General features: G+C 44.0%; 1 protein-coding gene across 1 annotated transcript in view; it reads left to right on the top strand.

Moving 5' to 3' along the window:
- The first annotated feature begins 1,738 nt into the window (after nt 1–1,738).
- Nucleotides 1,739–22,838, top strand: part of TBX6 (T-box transcription factor 6) — a 29,684-nt gene continuing 8,584 nt past the window's right edge. Inside the window, exons 1-6 of the mRNA XM_068247170.1 lie at nt 1,739–1,799; nt 11,170–11,422; nt 12,165–12,432; nt 18,201–18,347; nt 20,556–20,626; nt 21,626–21,699. Of these exons, the coding sequence (XP_068103271.1) occupies nt 1,739–1,799; nt 11,170–11,422; nt 12,165–12,432; nt 18,201–18,347; nt 20,556–20,626; nt 21,626–21,699 (874 nt within the window). The remainder of the gene's footprint in view (nt 1,800–11,169; nt 11,423–12,164; nt 12,433–18,200; nt 18,348–20,555; nt 20,627–21,625; nt 21,700–22,838) is intronic.

The raw sequence follows: 22,838 nt of genomic DNA, 5'->3' as shown, positions 1-22,838 counted from the left end.
TATGCAGGCGTGGCTGTGCTCCGTGGGTCCAGCATTGCTGCGCCCATACCACAAGATGAGCGCGGCCCCGATGTTAAGGCGGATCCCAGTGAGCAGCAACAAGTACGAGGAAGCCTTTATAGGATCCAAAGTTTAACAGCTCTGGTTAGCTACATACAGTACATATTTGAGAGGCTGTGGCGAGGTCCGGGCCTTGGGTCCTTGTGAGGTTCTGAAGAGGTCCTTGTCCAGTGTGAGGTTTTTTGGTTTGGTCTTGTGTGGTTCTGACGAGGTCCAGTGTGAGGTTCTTTGGTGTGTTCTTGTGAGGTTCTGAAGAGATCCTTGTCCTGGGTGAGGTTCTTTGGTGTGTTCTTGTGAGGTTCTGAAGAAGTCCAGTGTGAGGTTCTTTGGTGTGTTCTTGTGAGGTTCTGAAGAAGTCCAGTGTGAGGTTCTTTGGTGTGGTCTTGTGAGGTTCTGAAGAAGTCCAGTGTGAGGTTCTTTGGTGTGTTCTTGTGAGGTTCTGAAGAGATCCTTGTCCAGTGTGAGGTTATTTGGTGTGTTCTTGTGAGGTTCTGAAGAGATCCTTGTCCCGGGTGAGGTTCTTTGGTGTGTTCTTGTGAGGTTCTGACGAGGTCCAGTGTGAGGTTCTTTGGTGTGCTCTTGTGAGGTTCTGAAGAAGTCCAGTGTGAGGTTCTTTGGTGTGTTCTTGTGAGGTTCTGAAGAAGTACAGTGTGAGGTTCTTTGGTGTGTTCTTGTGAGATTCTGAAGAGATCCTTGTCCCGTGTGAGGTTTTTTGGTGTGTTCTTGTGAGGTTCTGAAGAAGTCCAGTGTGAGGTTCTTTGGTGTGTTCTTGTGAGATTCTGAAGAGATCCTTGTCCAGTGTGAGGTTTTTTGGTGTGTTCTTGTGAGGTTCTGAAGAGATCCTTGTCCAGTGTGAGGTTCTTTGGTGTGTTCTTGTGAGGTTCTGAAGAGATCCTTGTCCAGTGTGAGGTTCTTTGGAGTGTTCTTATTAGGTTCTGAAGAGATCCTTGTCCAGTGTGAGGTTCTTTGGAGTGTTCTTGTGAGGTTCTGAAGAGATCCTTGTCCAGTGTGAGGTTCTTTGGAGTGTTCTTGTGAGGTTCTGAAGAGATCCTTGTCCAGTGTGAGGTTCTTTGGAGTGTTCTTGTGAGGTTCTGAAGAGATCCTTGTCCCATGTGAGGTTCTTTGGTGTTTTCTTGTGAGGTTCTGAAGAGATCCTTGTCCAGTGTGAGGTTCTTTGGTGTGTTCTTGTGAGGTTCTGAAGAGATCCTTGTGCAGTGTGAAGTTCTTTAGTGTGTTCTTGTGAGGCTCTGAAGAGATCCTTGTGCAGTATGAGGTTCTTTGGTGTGTTCTTGTGAGGTTCTGAAGAGGTCCAGTGTGAGGTTCTTTGGTATGCTCTTGTGAGGTTCTGAAGAGATCCTTGTCCAGTGTGAGGTTCTTTGGTGTGCTCTTGTGAGGTTCTGTAGAGGTCCAGTGTGAGGTTCTTTGGTGTGTTCTTGTGAGGTTCTGAAGAGATCCTTGTCCCGTGTGACGTTCTTTGGTGTGCTCTTGTGAGGTTCTGAAGAGGTCCATTGTGAGGTTCTTTGGTGTGTTCTGTTACATTTTGGAGGTCCCCTGGCTGGATCTGGTTTGAGTTTAGTTTATTAGGGAACAGGAGGTAATCCACCCATCTCATTAATGTGGCTCCCAGCAGGGCTCCAATTAGCAGGACTTAGGGGTCTATTTAGCACCTAGTTGAGACATGGAGCAGCTTGTGACTGACCTCAGGTCTATGGGAATAGGACCTCAGGTCTATGGGAATAGTAAGAAGGAACACACAGTAGCCAACCCTCCCATGTGTCCATCCTCAGGATAAGATAAGAGTGCAGAATCCCTCTGTAAATAAGCTTGGACGCAACAGCCCTAAAGGAGCCCATACATAAGATGATGTATGGGCAGATCGACCTAGAGACAGATCAAATCTGATCAGAGAAAGATCTGTTGTGCGCCATAAACCGCAGACCGATTTCCAAACAATTTCAGCATGAGATCTTTCGGGAATCGGCCTCATGATGCCACCTCGTTGCTTTGCCGCCCCCAGCCGCTGTCACCCTAATGTGAAATGAGCCCCCCCAAGCAGTTGTACCTTACTAGCCATCCGCCGCTGTCTCTGCACTCTGGATTTGTGCCCCATGTGGTTGCGTGCCACACACGTGCCCTATGTACGATAACGCAATGGGTTTCCGTTGCCTTTGTCGTTTGTGATAATTGCATGCCGTTAATGCCACGCACCTGATTGAGCATGTCGGCCCAACATCTTGCAGCATGTCCGAACGATTCATGCACGATTCGAACGAATCATGCAACCAATTTTAGCCCCTAAATTTTTTCATCCAATTCGATATTAATTATGGAATGGGATGCTCCAAATCGGTAGTTGTATGGGTACTTTGCATTTAACAACACAATTTTATATCAGCGATTCAAGACAGTAAAACCTTCGATTACAAGTAACTTGATTTAAGAGCACTTTGCAAGACAAGCCAAATGTTTTATGAAATTTTGACTTGATAAACAAGCAGCATCTTGATATACAAGCACAGAACATACACGCCGCATGTCACGTCATCACAACTGAGCCAATGGTTATTCTCCCTTTGACGCTGCATCATTGTACTTAATCTGAGTGTAGAGACTGCACAATGTCAAATCCTAAAAAGTAACCAACAGCAACTGTCACTGGATAAGTTCCCTGTTACAATCACGCACAAAAAGGTTGGTGTGAGCCAACAGATACCAATGATTCTGTTTGGCCTCGTTCACATTGCGTTCCGTCCACATGTCGGTCCGCGTTGGGCGGGTTTTGTGGAGTTTTTTTTCCCCGATTCCCGGCAATTACCTGCGCGCTGTTTTTTATTTATTTTTTTAACTGCTTTTCTAAGCGCTTTTGCAGAGCGATTGCGATTCCATCCTGACGTCAGTCAGGAAGTGAACTCTTTGATCCGGAAAATAATAAATGCAATGTGTTTATTCTTAAAAACTCGAACGCAATTGCTTTTTGTGATCTTGTGATTTTGTGAGCGTTTTGCGTTTTTCCTAAACCTCAAAAATGGCCCCTGCTCAGATGTGAACTTTCTCATAGAGAATCATGGCACCAGTGCTTTCAGGGCGATTTTGAAAATCACCAGCGCTTAATTAAAAAATGGCAAAAACGCCTCTAGTGTGAACAAGCTCTTAGTTATAGTATAGTTTACTAATACAGTACAGTGCCTTGTAGTAAATATTTTTCTATAACTGTTTTTGGATTGTGGAATGATTCACTTGAGTTTCCATTAATCCTTATGGGGAAATTTACTTTGATATAAGAGTGCTTTGGATTACAAACCTGTTTCTGGAACGAATTAAACTCGCAAGCCAAGGCTCCACTGTACAATCCAAAGTTCCACTGTATTATCATCCCATAATGTGATCAAATTGTATGCACACAGAAGCAATTACAGCTATGGTTCAATTATGAACAATTAGAGTGTTGATCTTTCGTAAAGCATTTTGTTGATTGGTGTGGTGGGATGTTTTTGTATTTATTGCAATTGAACTGTAGTGTATTTGGATGTTGTTGGTTTAAGTTGCAACAATTTCCTTTAATTGTTTGATTTGACCATTCTTGTAAACTTTTACTGTTAATTGGCACCTTAAAGTGAACCTCCGGACTAAAAATCTACTCAGCAGAACTGAAAAGGCTTGGTGTTTCTTTAACAGTTTCACAGCATCAGAACTTTGTTTTTCTTACCAAAACATCATTTTTAGCTGCATTTTTATCTAAGCTCCACCCATCAAAGAAAAAAAGCCCGGGCTTTTTTTCCCTGATGCTGTGCAGAGCATGATGGGATTTCCTATGTTGTTATTCACGTTGCCTAGCAACTGGGAGGGGTTATCAGGACACAGGACAGTTGGAACTGTGTCTCATGCTCCCTGTCACCTCCTTTCAACCAAAAAGATTGCTGCCCTCATGAAATCAAACATTTGCCTGTTTTTTTAAAACAGGGTGGGTAAGAGATTATATTACCTATCTGTTTTAATCAACATAACTAATGTAACTTAATGACACTATGTTTGTTTAGGCTGGAGTTCCTCTTTAAGCTGGTCCTCCCCTTTGCCAGATTTAAGCCTGCTACACATCTTCAATTTTGATTGACCAATGACTGGGTAATTTTATCTCCTTCATGTATTATGATGACCAACAGATTTTGAGTACTATTGGCAGAATTGTGTAATTCAGGATGAAATGACATCTCTGTAGCCGGTTTTACAATTGATTTTTGTGTTGCAGTGCAATGCCTCTGCTGCATCCCACTTCAACGCTAAAAAACGACAATCATGACCCTGCTGCAGAGTGCGCCAACAGAGCCATATGCATAACGCCGCCCCTCGCTCAGTAACGTACTCCCTGCTGGGCAGGAAGTACATCACTTGGATTCCCATTGGGCCGCACATGTGAGCTGTGGTGCACCACTCTCCGGTGTTTAAACTTTGCGCATCGCTCATAGACTTCCGTTACCCCAAGTACCGTGCGTTAAAGAGGAACTCCAGTGTAATATAAAAAAGTGCTTCATTTTTACAATAATTATGTATAAATGATTTAGTCAGTGTTTGCCCATTGTAAAATCTTTTAAATCCCTGATTTACATTCTGACATTTATTACTGGTGACAGTTTTACTGTTGGCAGGTGATGTAGCTGCTGCTTGCTGTTTTGGCAGTTGGAAACAGCTGTAAACAGATATTTCCCACAATGCAACAAGGTTCACAGACAGGAAACTGCCAGGAGTACCACGGTCCTCAGAATTTCCTGTGGGAGGGTTTTCACCACAATATCAGTCATACAGCGCCCCTGATGGTCTGTTTGTGAAAAGGAATAGATTTCTCATGTAAAAGGGGGTATCAGCTACTGATTGGGATAAAGTTCAATTCTTGGCCGGAGTTTCTCTTTAAGCGATGTGCTTGCAGTAACGCGTTGCTGCCTTTACATCGCCACACCGCAATAAGTGTGTAAGTCTCCGTAGACTTTCATAGCTTTTTGCGCCCCCTTGCGGTAAAATAGGATAGTGCAAAACAGGAATTACCTGCAAGTGTAAAAGGGCCTGTAGGTCACTTAGTGTGCTGGCCTCCTTGCCTCTGCATCACTTAGAATGTGTGTGTGAAACCCCGCAGTCACTTAGTGGGCATGCCTGAACTTACTACAAACAGTTCTTACTACCCCTGTGTGAGCACACATCTGCAATCACATGACTTCTATCACACTGACTGATTGACAAGCCTCTTTGTACACTGCTGTGAAAGATTAAAGCGGATCCGAGATGAAAAATGAACTATAACAAGTAACTTGTCTATATATGTTACCTAAAGTTTAGATAGATTACACAGCATATCTAGCTGCAAACAGCTTCAACAGAATATGATTATTTCATCCTGTGATACAATGAGGGCAGTCATGTTCTGTTTGTCACACTGTCACAGGCTAAGGCCCAGAGATGCTATCAGCTTGCCTGTGTGTAAATTCAGTCCCCCCTCCTCCTCCCTCCTCCCCTCTGCCTCTGAAATCAATGGCTAGTAACCTCCTCCTCCTCCTGCCAGACTGAGCTCCCATAAGCCCTTGCTACAGTAACAAGGCACAAAAGGAGCTGTGGGCAAGGCTTGTTTAGATTAAAGGGAATTAAAGTATTAAAACAAAAAAAGTATTTGGCTTGAGGGATGCCCTATAAACTATATGAAAGGAACACAATTATGCAATGAGTAAAAGTTTATCTCGGATCCACTTTAAATCATTTGAATGTTAATACAGGGCATTTTCATGTTTACACACCTTTTAGAGCCTTTTATCACTAGCAAGCGCGATCGCAAGCGCAAATCACCTGCGCTTGAGATTGCACGAGCTGTGCTCTCCACTATCTGCATTTGCGCCGTACACCCATCGGGAACGTAGTGCAATCGCATCGAGAATTGTGCTGGCCGGTGATCGCAATTCGTCAAAAAAAACTGCTGCGATCCACTTTTTGAATCATGGTTTTGATCATTTTTGAATGGTGGAAAAGTACTGTCAAAACTATTTTAAGTATTTTCTTTCTTGCTGGAGGTTTAAAAAGTTATTTTAAACAGAAGATGAAAATGATATCCTAGAAAAAAACTAAAAGAAAAAGTGAATTGGATAGGGCCAGTTCTGTCAGACTGTGACATGCAAATCTTCCCAGATGTTATCTTTTCAGTTATGATTGGCCAATTACCAACCAATTTTACCACCGTGTAGTATGAGGATCAACAGATTTTGAATACTCTGAGCAGATTGTGTAAGTAAAGCCTCATGAGATTTGGTGCTCATCAATCATTCAGATTTGTTGCTCTATAGAGATCACTGAGATTTGATACACTAAAAAGGGTAACTGAGATTAGGCACTGTACAGAGAGTCACTGAGATTCGGTACTCTGCAGTCACTGAGATTTGTTGTTTTAAAGAGATTTGCTGAGATGTTGTGCTCTACAGAGATTCAATGAGATTGGATGCTGTGCAGAGATTCACTGAGATTTGATGCTGTGCAGAGAGTCACTGAGATTTGATGCTCTACTGAGATCACAGAGGTTTGGTGCTTGAAGACAGTCACTGAGATGTGGCTCTCTTCAGACAGTCATTTAGATTTGTTGCTTTACAGGAATTGTGGAGATATTGTACAATACAGAGATCACTGATATTTGATACACTACGAAGGCTAACTGAGATTAGGCATTGTAAAGACATTCACTGAGATTTGGTGCTCTGCAGAGATCACAGAGATTTGGTGCATTACAGATAGTCAAATAGATTTGATGCTCTTCAGACAGTCATTCAGATTTGTTGCTCTACAGAGTTGGTATGCTACAGAGGGTAACTGAGATTTGGTGCTGTACAGAGAGTCACTGAGATTTGGTGCTCTTCAGTCACTGAGATTTGGGGTTTTACAGAGATTTGTGCTGTACAGACAGTCACTGAGATTTGGTGCTCTGCAGTCACTGAGATTTAGTGCTCAGCAGACAGTCACTGAGATTTGGCACACTGCAATCATTGAGATTTAGTGCTCAGCAGTCACTGAGATTTGGCGCTCTGCAGTCACTGAGATTTAGTGCTCACCAGACAGTCACTGAGATTTGATGCTGTACAGAGAGTGACTGAGATTTTGTGCTCTACACAGGTTCATTGAGATTTGGTGATATACAGAGATTCACTGAGTTTTGATGTTCTACAGAGAAGACATAGATTTGGTGCTCTGTAGACAGTCACTCAGATGTGGTGCTCTTCAGACAGTAATTTAGATTTGTTGCTCTACAGAGATTTGCTGAGATATTGTGCATTACAAACATCACTGAAATTTGGTACGCTACAAATGGTAACTGAGATTAGGCACTGTACAGAGATTCACTGAGATTTCGTGCTCTACATAAAGTCAATGAGATCTGGTTGCTCAGTCTACAGAGATCACTGAGGCCAGAAACCCACTAGGAGTGCTTTTCTGAGCGCTTTGCGATTTTAAAGCTCTTGCTAATGTAATGCTATGGGTGTGATCCCACTTGAGCGATGTGATTTTATAAAACTCCCCCCTAGCATTGCATTAGCAAGAGCTTTTTCAAATCACTAGCGATTAAAAATCACTCCCAGTGGGTTTCTGGAATGAGAGTTGGTACACAACAAAGGGTAAGTGAAATTTGTTGTTGTACAGAGAGTAGCTGAGATTTGATGTTCTGCAGACAGTCACTGAAGTTAACTGCTCAGCAAACATTTACTGAGATTTAGTGCTCTGCAGACAGTCTTTGAGATTTAGTGCTCTGCAGACAGTCTTTGAGATTTAGTGCTCTGCAGACAGTCACTGAGATTTAGTGCTCTGCAGACAGTCACTGAGATTTAGTGCTCTGCAGACAGTCACTGAGATGTAGTGCCCTGCAGGCAGTCTCTGAGATGTAGTGCTTTGCAGACAGTCACTGACATTTGTTGCTCTGCAGACAGTCACTGACATTTGTTGCTCTGCAGACAATCACTGACATTTGTTGCTCTGCAGACAGTCACTGAGATCATGATGTAGTGCCCTGCAGGCAGTCTCTGAGATTTAGTGCTTTGCAGACAGTCACTGACATTTGTTGCTCTGCAGACAGTCACTGACATTTGTAGCTCTGCAGACAGTAACTGAGATGTAATGCCCTGCAGACAGTCACTGAGAATTATGGCCCATACTCACGGGCTACAATTGTCGCCGCAACACGCGGCACGCGCGTGTTGCGGCGACAGGTTGCCCGTGAGTATGCGGCGTTGCACGGGCGCGCACCCTGAACCGTCGCTCGTCGCTGATGTCGCCAGGCGATTGACCCCATCTCCGCCGCAATTGTCGCTAGTCCGCGTGAGTATGCGGACTAGCGACAGCAACCTTCATAAACAATACGCCGCTTCCGGCGGGGGGAGGAGGAACGTCGGCGACAGCTTCCGTCGCACCGCTGGTCCCTCTTCCGCGTGTGTACGCGGAGGGACCTGGCGACGAGCTGTCGCCGGCCTGTCGCGCACACACTCACGTGTGCTGGCGACAGGCCAAAAAAGTTGCCCATGAGTATGGGCCATTAGTGCTCTGCCAACAGCCAGGCCCAGTGCACACCAAAACGCGCTAGCGTAAATCGCAAATGCTCATCGCTTTTTGAAATGATTTTTGGAGCGATTCTAGGCCTGTTCAGAGCGATTTTACACACATGCAATGACACACATGCATTTTTTGGAGCATTTTGGTGGACCTTTTTTTTTTTGTTTGCAGTAAAGCTGTAACTGAACAGCTTCTTTAACAAAAACGCTTGGAAAATTGCTGCGATATAGCGCTTTTCAGAGCGATTTTCCACTTTCCTATACACAACATTGAGGCTGAATCGCCTCAGAAATCAGCAGAAATGCTGCAGGACCCGAGTTTGCTTCGGGAAAAAAGCTCATCGCTCTGGTGTGCTCCATCCCATTCAACTACATTAGCCAAGCACTTCTCAAAGTGATCAGAAGCGCTGTTGGGGCTAGATTCACTAAACCGTGATAACTCAAATATCACACCTTATCAGAGTTGCCATGCCTTATCAGAGTAGCATAGCGAGCACTACGAACTTATGCCTGCTAATTGGCAATGGCACTTGTCTTGCCCTGAGCCCCTGCGGGTTCGTAGCGCTCGCTATGCTACTCTGAGAAGGCGTGTTAACTTTGATAACATGTGATATCTTTGATAAGGTGTGATATCTTTTCATAAGGTGTGATATCTTTAATAAGGTGTGACATGTGAGTTATCACGGTTTAGTGAATCGAGCCCTAGGTGTGTACCAGTCCTTACTTAACATGCAATCCAGCATTATTAGCATGTCATTGACCATCTCTGGTCAGCAGATACTATTGCCAACAGCCTGTTGCTCTACATGCCATCTCTGTGATTGGTTAGTCACAGTGATCATGTGACTCAGAGACTGCTGATTGGCTGCTTTCCTGACAGCTACAGAACAGGCAAAGACAGAACTCTGTAAGATCCTAACCAGAGGCTCTGGAGGTCCGTGCTGGAGGAAGTGGCAGTGAGGTGACTCCTTGTTACAGAGGCTGTTCAGTTCCAGCTCTACTGTAACAAAAAATAAAAACCGCTACACCAAAACGCTCCAAAAATCGCTAGGCACATGCCTAGAAAATAGCTCCAAACATGCCTAGAATCGCTCTGAAAAATCACTTCAAAAAGCGCTGAGCGTTTGTGATTATGCCAGCGCTTTCTGGTGTGCACTGGCCCTAAATACAAGTTGGATGCAGCTTTTAATGCTATATAGGCAGAGATGGAGGCCTTGGGCAAGATAGTAGATTTGGGCCCCCTTGTGGTGTTTTGCGTAAGCGGAAGTGAAGGAAGTGGTCAGAGAAGGTGGCTGGTGGGCACATTGACACTAGTGATGATCAATAAGATGCAAATATTTCCGACTTCATGCAGGATTATGTAAATTTTCATGCAAATATATGCAGCTCGAAAATGAACCAATCAAGTCCCACCCAGGCTTAAAATGATTTGTCCATTTTCAAGCTGCACACATTTGCATGATCTCAGAAATATTTGCATGTCATTGATCATCCCTACTTGACACCCACTAGGCCCCAGGCACCTGCCTAGGTTGCCTGGTGGATAACCCTGCTCTGTATATAGGGAGTGAAATAATGATGTAGTCTGCTCTTAAAAATTGCCCAGATTGTGTATGTGGGGTAAACTACAGCGCTATGATCAGCAATGCTATCATATAAGTAGATCAAAACATTGATTTTTGTATTTCAAAGTTTTCCCGAATATAAGAAAGTGTCTTATATTAACCCCCCCCCCCCCCGAAAAAAAAGATAGGGCCTATTTTTTGGGAGGGGGGGGGGGTCTTACCTTATATACTTGCATATAAGCCTAATTTTTCAGCACAAAAAATTAGCAGAAAAGTTACCCCCTCGGATTATATACAAGTCAGTGGAGCAGAACGGATGGTGGAGCAGGTTTTTTTACTGGCAGGGGAGCGTAAGGATCGTACACTAGTGATCCTACTTTTGCCGGCTGGGTCCCTGCTGTGTCCATGCCCCCTAGGCTTGTGGAGTGGAGCGTGCAAGCAACGTGTCAGTGGTGCACTGATCGGGGATTTTTCCTGTGTGGCAATCGCTGTGTTTCATATCTATGATCTAGTGGCGTCTTGAGACACAGCTGTATCATCCTTAGGGCACATCTGGCTATGACGAGAGGGAATGACTTGTACTGGAGGCACATCTGGCTACTGTGAAGAGGGCTTATACAGAGTCAATCACTTTTTCCTAGTTCCTGAAGGAAAAGTGGGTACCTCGACTTATACACGGGTCAGCTTATATGCGAGTGTATACAGTATATTTCAAGCATTCTTGAAATATAAGCTAGACCTTATTTTCGGGGGAGATCTTATTTTAGGGGAAACACGGTAGCAGTAGTAAAATGCAGAAAAAAAAATAAACCTTTTCATTGGGCTGCATGTGACCTCAAAGTCGCAAGGTTCCTAACCTTTTGGTCACCCTGACAATGTCTACATTTTGCAGGATGATTTTTTTTCACCATTTTTGCCCAACTTTAGTAAATCAGTCCATGGTTCTAGTATACGCTAACACCTACTTTATGTCTTTGCAACAGAGTTGGATGTCCCTCCTAGCCAACGATACGATGGACTGTTCCCAGCGCTGGACTCCTCCCAGAGGATTCTGGGTGCCGCCCCACTGACGCCCCTCTCTCTGCCCCCTGGCCCCGCTTTGGGGTTTGGCCAGCTGCAGCCACCATGTGACACCCCCAAACTACCGGGGAACGTCAAGATGATCCTGGAGAACAGCGACCTCTGGAAGCAATTCCACGCCATTGGGACGGAAATGATTATCACAAAATCTGGCAGGTGAGAGCAGGTTAAAGTGTAACTGTCTGGCATAAAATGAAAAAATCAATTCTTTGTTTTTATCCGGTAAACAAGTAATTAGGATGCTAATCAGGCAATCCAAAAGTTAAAATCACTATTACTTTTCTTGTTGATAAATGATCATCCCCCAGTTTACCTGACTCTTATTTGGTACACACAAAATTTGGTACACAAAAAGGAAGTTGCAGGGCATGCTGGGTTGTCCTTTTTTGCTTCTCTACTTCTTACTCAGACGTAACTAATGCAGCCTAATTGGCTGCAGCCTCTTTCCCTCCTGTTTTCCCCTCTCACACCTCTGTTCCTCTCTGATTGAATATTTCTCATGCTGAGACAATGCACTTCTATGTGAGGGGCTGGAAAATCAGGCAGAGGAGACTATGGGAGGAAATTACATCAGAATTGGCTTCAAAATAGCCACAGTTAAAATGGGAAATGCTAAGAAGGATTTTCTCTTTTTTTTACTATAGAGAAATCACTAAAATTAAAATATGGACAGTGCAATACATATGCTATGTAAGTAGAGCAAGTCTTTATCTACTTATATCTGTGTTTTTTCTGAGATAGCATGGCTGACAGCTCCTCTTTAAGGTAGCTGTTCAGGCTAACAATAAACAATGTTTTTCAATGTGTTTCATCTGATGGCTCAAAATGGCTGCACTGCATGAAACAATGTTTTAGCATGACATGTATTTTTCACTCATTTAATAACCGGCTCTTGCAGACGGATGTTCCCGCAATGTAAGGTCAGCGTCTCCGGTCTGGAGCCGGATGGTAAGTACGTCCTGCTGGCAGACATCGTTCCCGTGGACAATTCTCGCTACAAGTGGCAGGAGGACCACTGGGAGCCGAGCGGACGGGCAGAGCCCAGGCTGCCAGAGAGAGTGTACATCCACCCCGATTCTCCGGCCCCCGGGGCCCACTGGATGAAGCAGCCAATCTCCTTCCACAAGATCAAGCTCACCAACAACACCCTGGACCAGATGGGCCATGTAAGCAAAGTCTAATTGCTAAGCATGTGGTCACATTAAAAACTTTTCGGTCTCTGCTTAGAAGTGTTTGAGGGGATACATGAGAACACCACAAAGAGTGTATTCTCATTTAATCAGTACCCGCGATCACAGCATTATATTTACGCCCCGTGGGAGTACTCTTCCTATCCCAGGGGCATACATACTCGTCTTTTGAAGTCTATGAGCGACGCGCATGCTTACCCGTGCGCACGCTCAGCCCTCACCCCGGCAACAGTTAGAGGACAGATTGGTGAATAGGAACATATGTTCCTAAAGCAAATCTAAGCGCCTATTTAACCAATCATTCCTGCTGCAACAAACAGCAGAGATTATTCATTGAAAGTGTAAAAAACAAACAAAAAACACTACTGGTATCTTTCACTTTCTTTTCAGCAAAGAAAGCTGTGATTCAGCTTTCTTTGCTTAGTGCCATCTAGTGGACACATTTAAAACTGCACACAAAAAAATAAAAATGATGAATCCCTTTTAGGCCCTGTAGTTCCATTCGCGAGGCCATTAGCGTTGGGCGGTTTTTGAGGCTTTTTTTTTCAATTCCTGGCGCTCGGGTGGACGATTCGTTTTTTTGCTGAGCAGTTTTATAAGCGTTTTTCCCGAGCGGTTTTGTAATTCACTCCCTGACGCCAGTCAGGAAGTGAACTCTTTGACCCGGAAAAGAATAAATACAATGCCAAAGCGATTTTGTGAGCGTTTTGCGTTTTTCCTATACCCTCTGCTGAGGCGGAATCGCCTCAAAAATGGCCCATTGCAGCGCTTCTCTGAGCGGATTGGAAACAAACCGCTCAGATGTGAACTCTGTGATAATCACTGCACAAGCGTTATTAGGGCGATTTTGAAAATTGCCTGCAATTGAAAAAAGGTCAAAAACGCCCTTAGTGTGAACTAGCCCTCAGACAAAAGTGCCTCACTTGCCATAGCTACCAAAATAAATAACTTTTTATAAAAAAATGTTACGTTAGGGACCTAACTTTTTATATACACATGCCATAAGGGTATATTATCGTTATTTTGCAAATTAGGGATTGTAATTATTAATAATAAAGTACTTTCACAGTGGGACGTCGCATTGTAATGCAACGTTAAAGTCACAACGCAACATTACAATGCAGCACAAAAAAAGATGGTAACGCGCATTAACGCTGTGTTACCGTCGCATACAGTAGGCATACAAGCAATGAAAAATATGTATTACCTGGTAACGTGTGCGTTTAGAGGTAACACACTGCAGCAGTGCTTTACCATAACGCTACACATTACAATGCAACGCTAATGTCACAGTGTAAACGTCCCATAGGATTAGCATTGCAGTGCAATAGGTTGCGTTATAAGACTTTATAACGCAGTTCCACAACGTCCCACTGTGAATGAGGCCTGAGAAAACCAAAAACACATAATGAAAAAAAATACACCTTTATTGCCAAATAATATATTGTCACCATACATTGTACTAGGAACATAATTTCAATGTCGTGATAGCTGGGCGAAACGGTCAAAAAAAATGAGTGGGTTTTGTTTACAGTAACAGGGGGTTGAAATTGACGAAATGGTTTATGTTAAAAAAAAAAATTGGCTAATTTTTCCCTCTAAAATTCTTACAAAATAAAATAAATTAGCAAAAAATACCACCCAAAGAAAGCCTAATTGGTGCCGAAAAAAAACAAGATATAGATAATTTTGGTGAGATAAGTAGTGATAAAGTTATTGACGAATAAATGGGAGGAGCGCTGAAATCTGAAAATTGCTCTGGTCCATAAGTGGAAAAATCTCTTAGTGGTGAAGTGGTTAATACTACTGCGTCTCCTGTATTTGGTATATGTCACTATATGAGCTCATCGCTGGTATTCCAGTGCACAGCTTTCAGCTGGCATGCACGGCTAGGTAGGCACCACTAGGTGGCAGCATTGTGTGGTTGTGTTTTGTCATGTGATTCCACACATAGTACACTACAAGATTTCCATTTTTTCCATTGAATATTATGGGAAGGGCTTAAAAACCTTCTTTATTGTCTTCTGCAGCCCCATCAGATTTTCCTTTGCTTCCTATTCCACCGCTAGTGGTCCTCCCTCCCCTATACAGTTAATTGGTGTCTAGCAGTTAACCCTTCCTCCCCCATATAGCTTCCATGGTGCCTAGTGCTTCCCCCTTCCCTACGTATGATCTATACTGTATCTGGTTGTTTTTTTGCCACAAATTAAGCTTTCTTTGGGTGGTACTTTTTGCTAAGAATTATTTTATTGTAAATGCATTTTAAGGGAAATAATTTAAGGGAAATAATAAGGAAACAAATGAAAAAAATCACTATTTCTCAGTTTGCAGACATTATAGTTTTAAAATGAAAGTAGCTACTGTGGATAAAAGCTATACATTTTATTAGCCCCGGTTATTTCAACATTTAAATTATGTTCTCAGTACAATGTATGGCGACAATATTTTATTTGGAAATAAAGCTGTATTTTTTTCAGTTTTGTTGTTCGTTCACACTTTATCACAAATTACAAGCCTTTAAGGGACACTTAAGTCAAACAAAAAAAATGAGTTTTACTCACCTAGGGCTTCCAATAGCCCCCTGCAGCTGTCTGGTGCCCTCGCCGTCTCCCTCCGATCCTCCTGGCCCCACCAGCAGCCACTTCCTGTTTCGGTGACAGGAGCTGACAGGCTGGGGACGCGAGTGATTCTTCGCGTTCCCAGACACATTAGCACCCTCTATGCTGCTATATGGTATATGATATATGCTATAGCAGCATAGATGGCGCTATTGTGGCCAGGAACGCGAAGAATCACTCGCGTCCCCAGCCTGTCAGCTCCTGTCACCAAAACAGGAAGTGGCTGCCGGCGGGGCCAGGAGGATCGGAGGGAGATGGCGAGGGCACCAGACAGCTGCAGGGGGCTATTGGAAGTCCCAGGTGAGTAAAACTCATTTTTTTTGTTTGACTTAAGTGTCCCTTTTATTTGCAAAATTAACACTAATATACCCTTGTGACGTACATATTAAAAGAGTCCCTAAGGTAACTATTAATGTATTTTTTTTTAATGTAATTTTTTTTACAAGTGTTTTATTTTGGTAACTATGGGAAAGTGGGGGATGTAAGGGGTTAATTAATGTTTGTTTGTTTGTTTGTTTACATAGTTACATAGTTATTTTGGTTGAAAAAAGAAATACGTCCATCGAGTTCAACCAGAGAACAAATACAACACCAGCCTGCTCCCTCACATATCCCTGTTGATCCAGAGGAAGGCGAAAAAACCCTTACAAGGCATGGTCCAATTAGCCCCAAAAGGGAAAAAAATTCCTTCCCGACTCCAGATGGCAATCAGATAAAATCCCTGGATCAACATCATTAGGCATTACCTAGTAATTGTAGCCATGGATGTCTTTCAACGCAAGGAAAGCATCTAAGCCCCCTTTAAATGCAGGTATAGAGCTTGTCATAACGACTTCCTGTGGCAATGCATTCCACATCGTAATCACTCTTAGGGCTCTTTTCCACTATGAAATCGCGTTTCAATTTCCACCATGCGATTGCGATTGCGATTGAGCTACTATACTCATTATAGTACAGCTCAATCGCATACAAAACGCGGCAGGACGACGATTGCGCTTTGACCAAAATCGCATCGCAATCGGATCGCACTAATGGAAATTGCTGCTGCAGTTTCCATTAGTTTAATGTACCTTGCGATTTGCGATCAGAAGCAAATCGCAAATCGCAGGCTAGTGGAAAAAGGCCCTTACTGTAAAGAACCCTTTCCTAAATAAATGGCAAAAAGTTTTTCCTCCATGCGCAGATTATGTCCTCTAGTCCTTTGAGAAGGCCTAGGGACAAAAAGCTCACCTGCCAAGCTATTACATTGCCCTCTGATGTATTTACACATGTTAATTAGATCCCCTCTAAGTCGTCTTTTCTCTAGACTAAATAAACCCAGTTTATCTAACCTTTCTTGGTAAGTGAGACCTTCCATCCCACGTATCAATTTTGTTGCTCGTCTCTGCATCTGCTCTAAAACTGCAATATCTTTTTTGTAATGTGGTGCCCAGAACTGAATTCCATATTCCAGATTTGGCCTTACTAGAGAGTTAAACAGGGGCAATATTATGCTAGCATCTCGAGTTTTTATTTCCCTTTTAATGCATCCCAAAATTTTGTTAGCTTTAGCTGCAGCGGCTTGGCATTGAGTACGATTATTTAACTTGTTGTTGATGAGTACTCCTAAGTCCTTCTCCAAGTTTGATGTCCCCAAATGTATCCCATTTATTTTGTATGGTGCTAGACCATTGGTACGACCAAAATGCATGACTTTACATTTTTCAACATTGAATTTCATCTGCCGTGTATGTGCCCATATAGCCATCCTATCCAGATCCTGTTGCAATATGACCCTATCTTCGTTTATTTTAATACAATTTAATGTATGAAAGCGTATTATTATTATTTGGTCTCTAGATGTTGTTCCCACTTTATTCATGTGTGCGTGTTTTTTAATGACCACTGGCATCGCAATGATGCTGATGATCACTGATTACGGGCATTTTGGGAACACCTGTTCCCATTCACCGATCAATGTACTAGCGTGTTGCATCGAAAACGGGTTGTGGCAGGAGCACAAGCACATGCAGTAGGCTATCGCAGCAGAGTATGTATATCTACACTCCTGAGGCTAAGATGAAGTCTCAAGGGGCGTAGATATACTGTACTGAAAACAATAACTAGTTAAAGGGACCCCGAACAGTAAGAAAAAAGGCATTTCGGACTTACCTGGGGCTTCCTCTAGCCCCCCCCCATAGCCCGCAAGGTCTCCCGGCGTCCTCTTGGTCCCCTCAGTGGTCCCGTTAGCGGCTCCGGTAATCCGGTGACTTTGGCTGAAGTCGCGCGCGCACACGCCGGCCATCGCAAGAGTCCTGTGGATGCGCGGTTCTCTGAAGACTGAAGTCGCTGGATTACCAGAGCCGCCAGTGGGACCACGGAAGGGGTGTAGCTAGGGTTTTCAGTGCCCAGGGATAAAGACAGTTCTTGCGCCCTCTCCTGATAGCAAGAAATTGGGTGTGGCCATGCATCAAGGTCATGGTTGGAGCCTAATGAACAAATGCTGTTTAGTGAGCCAGATGTGCCCCCCCTTCCCCCTATAGATAGGCAGATGTGCACCCCTTTAGATAGCAGATGTGTTAATAACAGCAGAAGACACACGAGCTCCGTCGTTTTGGCTATGGCGTCCTCTCCTTGGTAACAGTGGTGTCTCTTTTCACATGACGGCACTCTTACCATGGAGAGGACACTGGGTGCGCTGCAGAGAAGAGATGATGACATGACAGGAATGTCGGAGCCAGTGTGTCTTCTGTTGTTATTGCATTCCTCTGCCGAGGGAGGGAGAGAAGCGGTGGCACTTTGGGCGGCTACCGAGTCGCCTCTTAGGTACGTGGGGGTGCGGCTGCTGCACTGAGCGCCCTCACAGAGCTGAGCCCGGCGACATATGTCCCCTCTTGCCCCCCCATAGGTGTCCCTCTGCACGTTTTATTAAACAATTATTGGCCGTGATCTGACACTCTTGCAGAGATTCCTACACTTCCTGTCCTTAGAGGAAGTGACAAACTCTTCTGGAAGGGGACACAAGACAGTTTGAGAAATCCAAAGAGGCTCCACCCCATTGCTCCGCTATCCAAAATCCAAATACGTTGTGTTTCCTGACATTTGGCTTGAAAGCCTCCTCCAAGTTTGTTGTTGTCTCCTCCACAGATCATCCTGCACTCCATGCACCGCTACCAGCCCCGCTTCCACATCGTCCGAGCCCAGGACGTCTACAGCCGCCGGTGGGGAGGGTGCTCCTCCTTCAGCTTCCCGGAGACCCTCTTCCTGACTGTCACCGCCTACCAGAACGAGAAGGTGAGATGGGGCAAGGAGTGGTGGTTTCATCTGACACATAGCCATATTTTCATTCTGGTTGGCAGAGATGAAGAGTAAAAGGGACCTTAGGCAAGGTCAGAGAAAGGTGGGGTAAGAAAGGTCAGGGAAAGTTGCAGTTGGGCCCCCTGACCCCCACAAGGCCCCAGGTGCCTGGCTAGGTTGCCTTATAGATGATCCTGAACTGCTGGTTGGTTTCTAATATAGGCTATCGCACCCATGAGCTTCTTATATCTACCAGAGATATTCCGTTTAATCTAAATTGTCTTACAGCCATAGCTTACTTTTTTTCCCCATCATTGTAATAAAAAAAAAAATCAGTAATAAATAATAGTGCATCTAAATTAAATTGGATTGCAAAAATTGTATTTTACGACATTAATATATATATATGCTTATATCGCAGCTCACAGCTGGCCAGCTTCTCACTGCAGGCACCCTGCATCCTCCTCACACTCCGCCTCCTTCCCTCCCCAGCAGCTGGATTGGCTGTTAGTCACCAGGGAGGCGTGGCTACAGCAAAGATTGCAGCCCTCTCATGCCACATGGAATTGACTGTAAAGGTGGCCACACACCATACAATTAAAAGATCCAATTTTACACCAATTCAATAAATAAAATCAGCTGTTCTGAAAAATCGAAAGCTTTTATTTGTTTTTGATTGAGAAATCCGATCTAATTTCCCATTTTTTTTTTTTTTTGAGATCGGACATGTTGGAAAATTCATAGTAATTTTATCAAGAATTGTATGGTGTGTGATGGACTGTGAAATTATATTCAACCAGTAAAAAATTGTATGTACCTATTCAGTACATACCAAACTTACTTTTTTCACTTTTTTCTCTAGATTTTTCTAACCAGCGATCTTATATCCTGAAATTACAGCAATCTCAAAAATAAATGTGAGGTACCCAAAAGAGTTCTTGAATTGATTAAAAAGAAAATAAAAAATTATATGGTGTTGCGCCACCTTTAGGCCTAGAAATCACAAATTTGCTACCAGAGTAACTTAGGGAGTAACTTCAGTGAATGCAAGTGCTCTAAAAATGCTGCAAGCGCTGCATCCCTCCTGTGGAATCACTGCCATAGGTGTTCATAAAGGCCAATAACGACCGCCACTACCGATAGTCAGGCGTGTGTACAGCAGCCACCAACCGCCTTGCGGATCAATTCAGCTTACACATCTGGCAGTTCTCACTCAGTGTTCTCCCCAGGCTCTTTTTGCCAGGTGCTCCACCCGGCTAGTTTTGGTGAGCACCCGGCTGTCGTCGGCTCACCTCCTCCTATTCTGTAGGCAGAGTTGCACACAGAAGCACCGGCCCTGCATTCTCTCATCTCGCCCCACCCGGCTACTTTTTCATGCCACCCGGCTACTATTTTATGCCACCCGGCTGGAAAAAAATTCTGGGGAGAACACTGCGCTCCATATATTGCTTCAGTCTGGCTTGTAGAATTTGGTCAATTATCCCCATTCCAAGAGATAAAGGGCCTGATACACAAAGCTTTTCTGTTAAATTATCTTACCTTATGTATTAACCCACAATTTATCTCTCCTTATCTAACATAACTCATGGTTTAGCTCTCCTTATCTAATTTAACTCATGGTTTAGCTCTCCTTATTTGACATATCTCATGGTTTAGCTCTCCTTATTTGACATAACTCATGGTTTAGCTCTCCTTAATTGACATAACTCATGGTTTAGCTCTCGTTATTTGAGATAAATCATGGTTTAGCTCTTGTTATTTGAGATAACTCATGGTTTAGCTCTCGTTATTTGAGATAACTCATGGTTTAGCTCTCCTTATTTGACATAATGCATGGTTTAGCTCTCCTTATTTGACATAACTCATGGTTTAGCTCTCCTTATCTAACTTAACTCATGGTTTAGCTCTCCTTATCTAACTTAACTCATGGTTTAGCTCTCCTTATCTAACTTAACTCATGGTTTAGCTCTCCTTATTTGACATAACTCATGGTTTAGCTCTCCTTATCTAACTCTCATGGTTTAGCTCTCCTTATTTGACATAACTCATGGTTTAGCTCGCCTTATCTAACTTAACTCATGGTTTAGCTCTCCTTATTTGACATAACTCTCTCCTTATTTGTTTATCTCATGCATTAGCACAGGTGAAAAATAAGTAACCTTTGTCAATCAACCCCAAAATGTTTATTCACTTTCTTTTTTGCAGATCACACAGCTGAAAATCCAGACCAACCCATTTGCAAAAGGGTTTCGGGAGGACGGCCTGAAGAGTAAGAGGTGAGAGTGCCACCTACACTTGACACCAAGTAGCGCTAGCACATGGAAGAGTATGTGGGGGGTGGCTCTGTCGTGATCAGGGGCATAACTAGAAATCACTGGGCCCCCTGCGAAACTTTGGATGAGGCCCCCTTGTTTTCTCCCCTCACGTTTTGCACAGGTAAACTGAGAACCAATATTATTCAATTGGCCTCAGCTTATTACACTCACTCCAGCCTCAGCTGATTACACTCACTCTGTCCATCTCTGATAAAGCAGAACTGGCTCTGCAGACTTGGCTGAGCCGAAGCAGTCATTAGAACAATTGTGCAGGGAGCAGAAAGTTTTTTTTCTCTCTGTGCTTTTAGTTATCAGTCTCTCAAGACAGGGAAAACATACTTCTGGATCCCCCTGCGGAGGCATCTCTTGCAGGGTCTATTGTTACGCCCCTGGTCGTGATAAAATACATACAGGATCTGCCAGCCGATATTTTAATTCCCAACACCGGAATATCAGAGCGGTCAATCTCACCTATTCTCCCTCCAACCACCGGAGCCCTGAATTACCCTTATGCACCAAGCGCAGTATTACATTACTGCTATGGGGAGCCTAGATTCGGCGCTCGGCACTGAGAGCCATGCAACGAAACAACCTGCTTCGTCTCCAATGCTCCTCTGCCCCACTGCTGCTCGCCGGGATCCTCTTCTTCGCGGCTGTGCTACTGTGTTTGAGAGCACCCACGTTGCACAGGTGCAAGTACAGCCGCGTTTCCACAGTAGTATTCGTTATAACACTGTGAGTCGATTAAATACAATCTTTTCTTTCGATTTGAAAGATCTGATGGAAAATATGATCATTCAATAAAAGTTGCAACGTTAATGGGCACCTTAATAAGCTTAACTTGCACTGACCTCCCTTAGCTCCATCACCTTCCTATACTTACCTATCAGGATGGCGAGCCCTCCTGGCGCTACTCTGAAAGTATTGCTACATAACATTTCATTTGTGATGTCATTCCAGGGAACGGTCCAACAGAGTGAAAAGGGTGAAGCAGAGCAACACAGAGCAGGAGGAGGAAGACGGGTTCCAGCCAGGTAAGTGCTGTCAGGACTGTGATTGTTGCCCCTCCCTGTCCTGTCCAGAACCATAATCTCAGCTCATTTCACTGGGCAAGTAAATTACATTCAAGGGCATAACTATAATTTGTAGATTTGACGAGCCCCCAAGCAAATATCTGCTGGTCGGGCCCCACCAAGAGAGAAGCGTAGCTACTGCTGCGCCCAACACTGTGCATACCGGGCTAGGGGAAGACAGGATGGGCGCGCGCGCTGGGACACCGAGGGGTTGTCCTATGGAAGCAAGGCGACCGCCAACCGGTTCTGTGGTTTACATGTTTGGTTTAACTGCCTGAGTGTGCCAAACCGCTGCCTATTTACAAGCAAAAAACATGGCCGCTAACCACGAAGTGATGTGTGTGTGTGTGTGTGTGTGTGTGTGTGTGTGTGTGTGTGTGTGTGTGTGTGTGTGTACACATATATACACATATATATACACACACACACATATCACTTCCTGGTTGGCGGCCATGTTTTTTTGTTCGTAAACACTGCCTAAAACTGGCGATTAAAAGCCAGGATCACGGCGCGAACGGCAAATAGGGACCCAGGAGATCACAGTGACTCGATTGGTATGTTTTTTATTGTACAAATCGACTATGTAACACAACCCAGCCTGCAACCCTGTATTGATCTGAGACACAACTATGCGCTTTGAGTCCTATGGGAGAAAAGCTCTTTACAAATGTTATTGTATTGTGTAATATATATATATATATATATATATATATATATACATATATATATACCGTATTTTCCGCCCTATAAGATGCATTTTTCTCCCCAAAAGACGGGGAGAAAAAGTCCCTGCGTCTTATACGGCGAATGCAGGGAATCCCCGATTTACGAACGCCCACCGATACAAAACCGCCGACCCACCGCAAGCAACATCGGGGATTCCCTGCATAGTCCCAGCCGCATGTCTCGATCTCTCTGCTCTGTCCCGCCTCCTAGCCTGTGTCTCTGCTCCCTACCCTCCCTTCTGACCCATGTGGCCGCTCTGTCCCGCCTCCTTGTCTGTGTCCCCCGCTCCCCGTGCAGGTTAAATGTAACGGCAGCCAGCGTGTCTTACTGTATCCGTGCTGCTCTGAGATTGCCGACGTCCTCACGTCTCCCTC

Source organism: Hyperolius riggenbachi, chromosome 7, assembly GCF_040937935.1.
Source record: "Hyperolius riggenbachi isolate aHypRig1 chromosome 7, aHypRig1.pri, whole genome shotgun sequence".
NCBI classification, from domain to species: Eukaryota; Metazoa; Chordata; class Amphibia; order Anura; family Hyperoliidae; genus Hyperolius; species Hyperolius riggenbachi.
The sequence above is the reverse complement of the archived record's forward strand: the minus strand, read 5'-3'. Positions and strand labels throughout refer to the sequence as shown.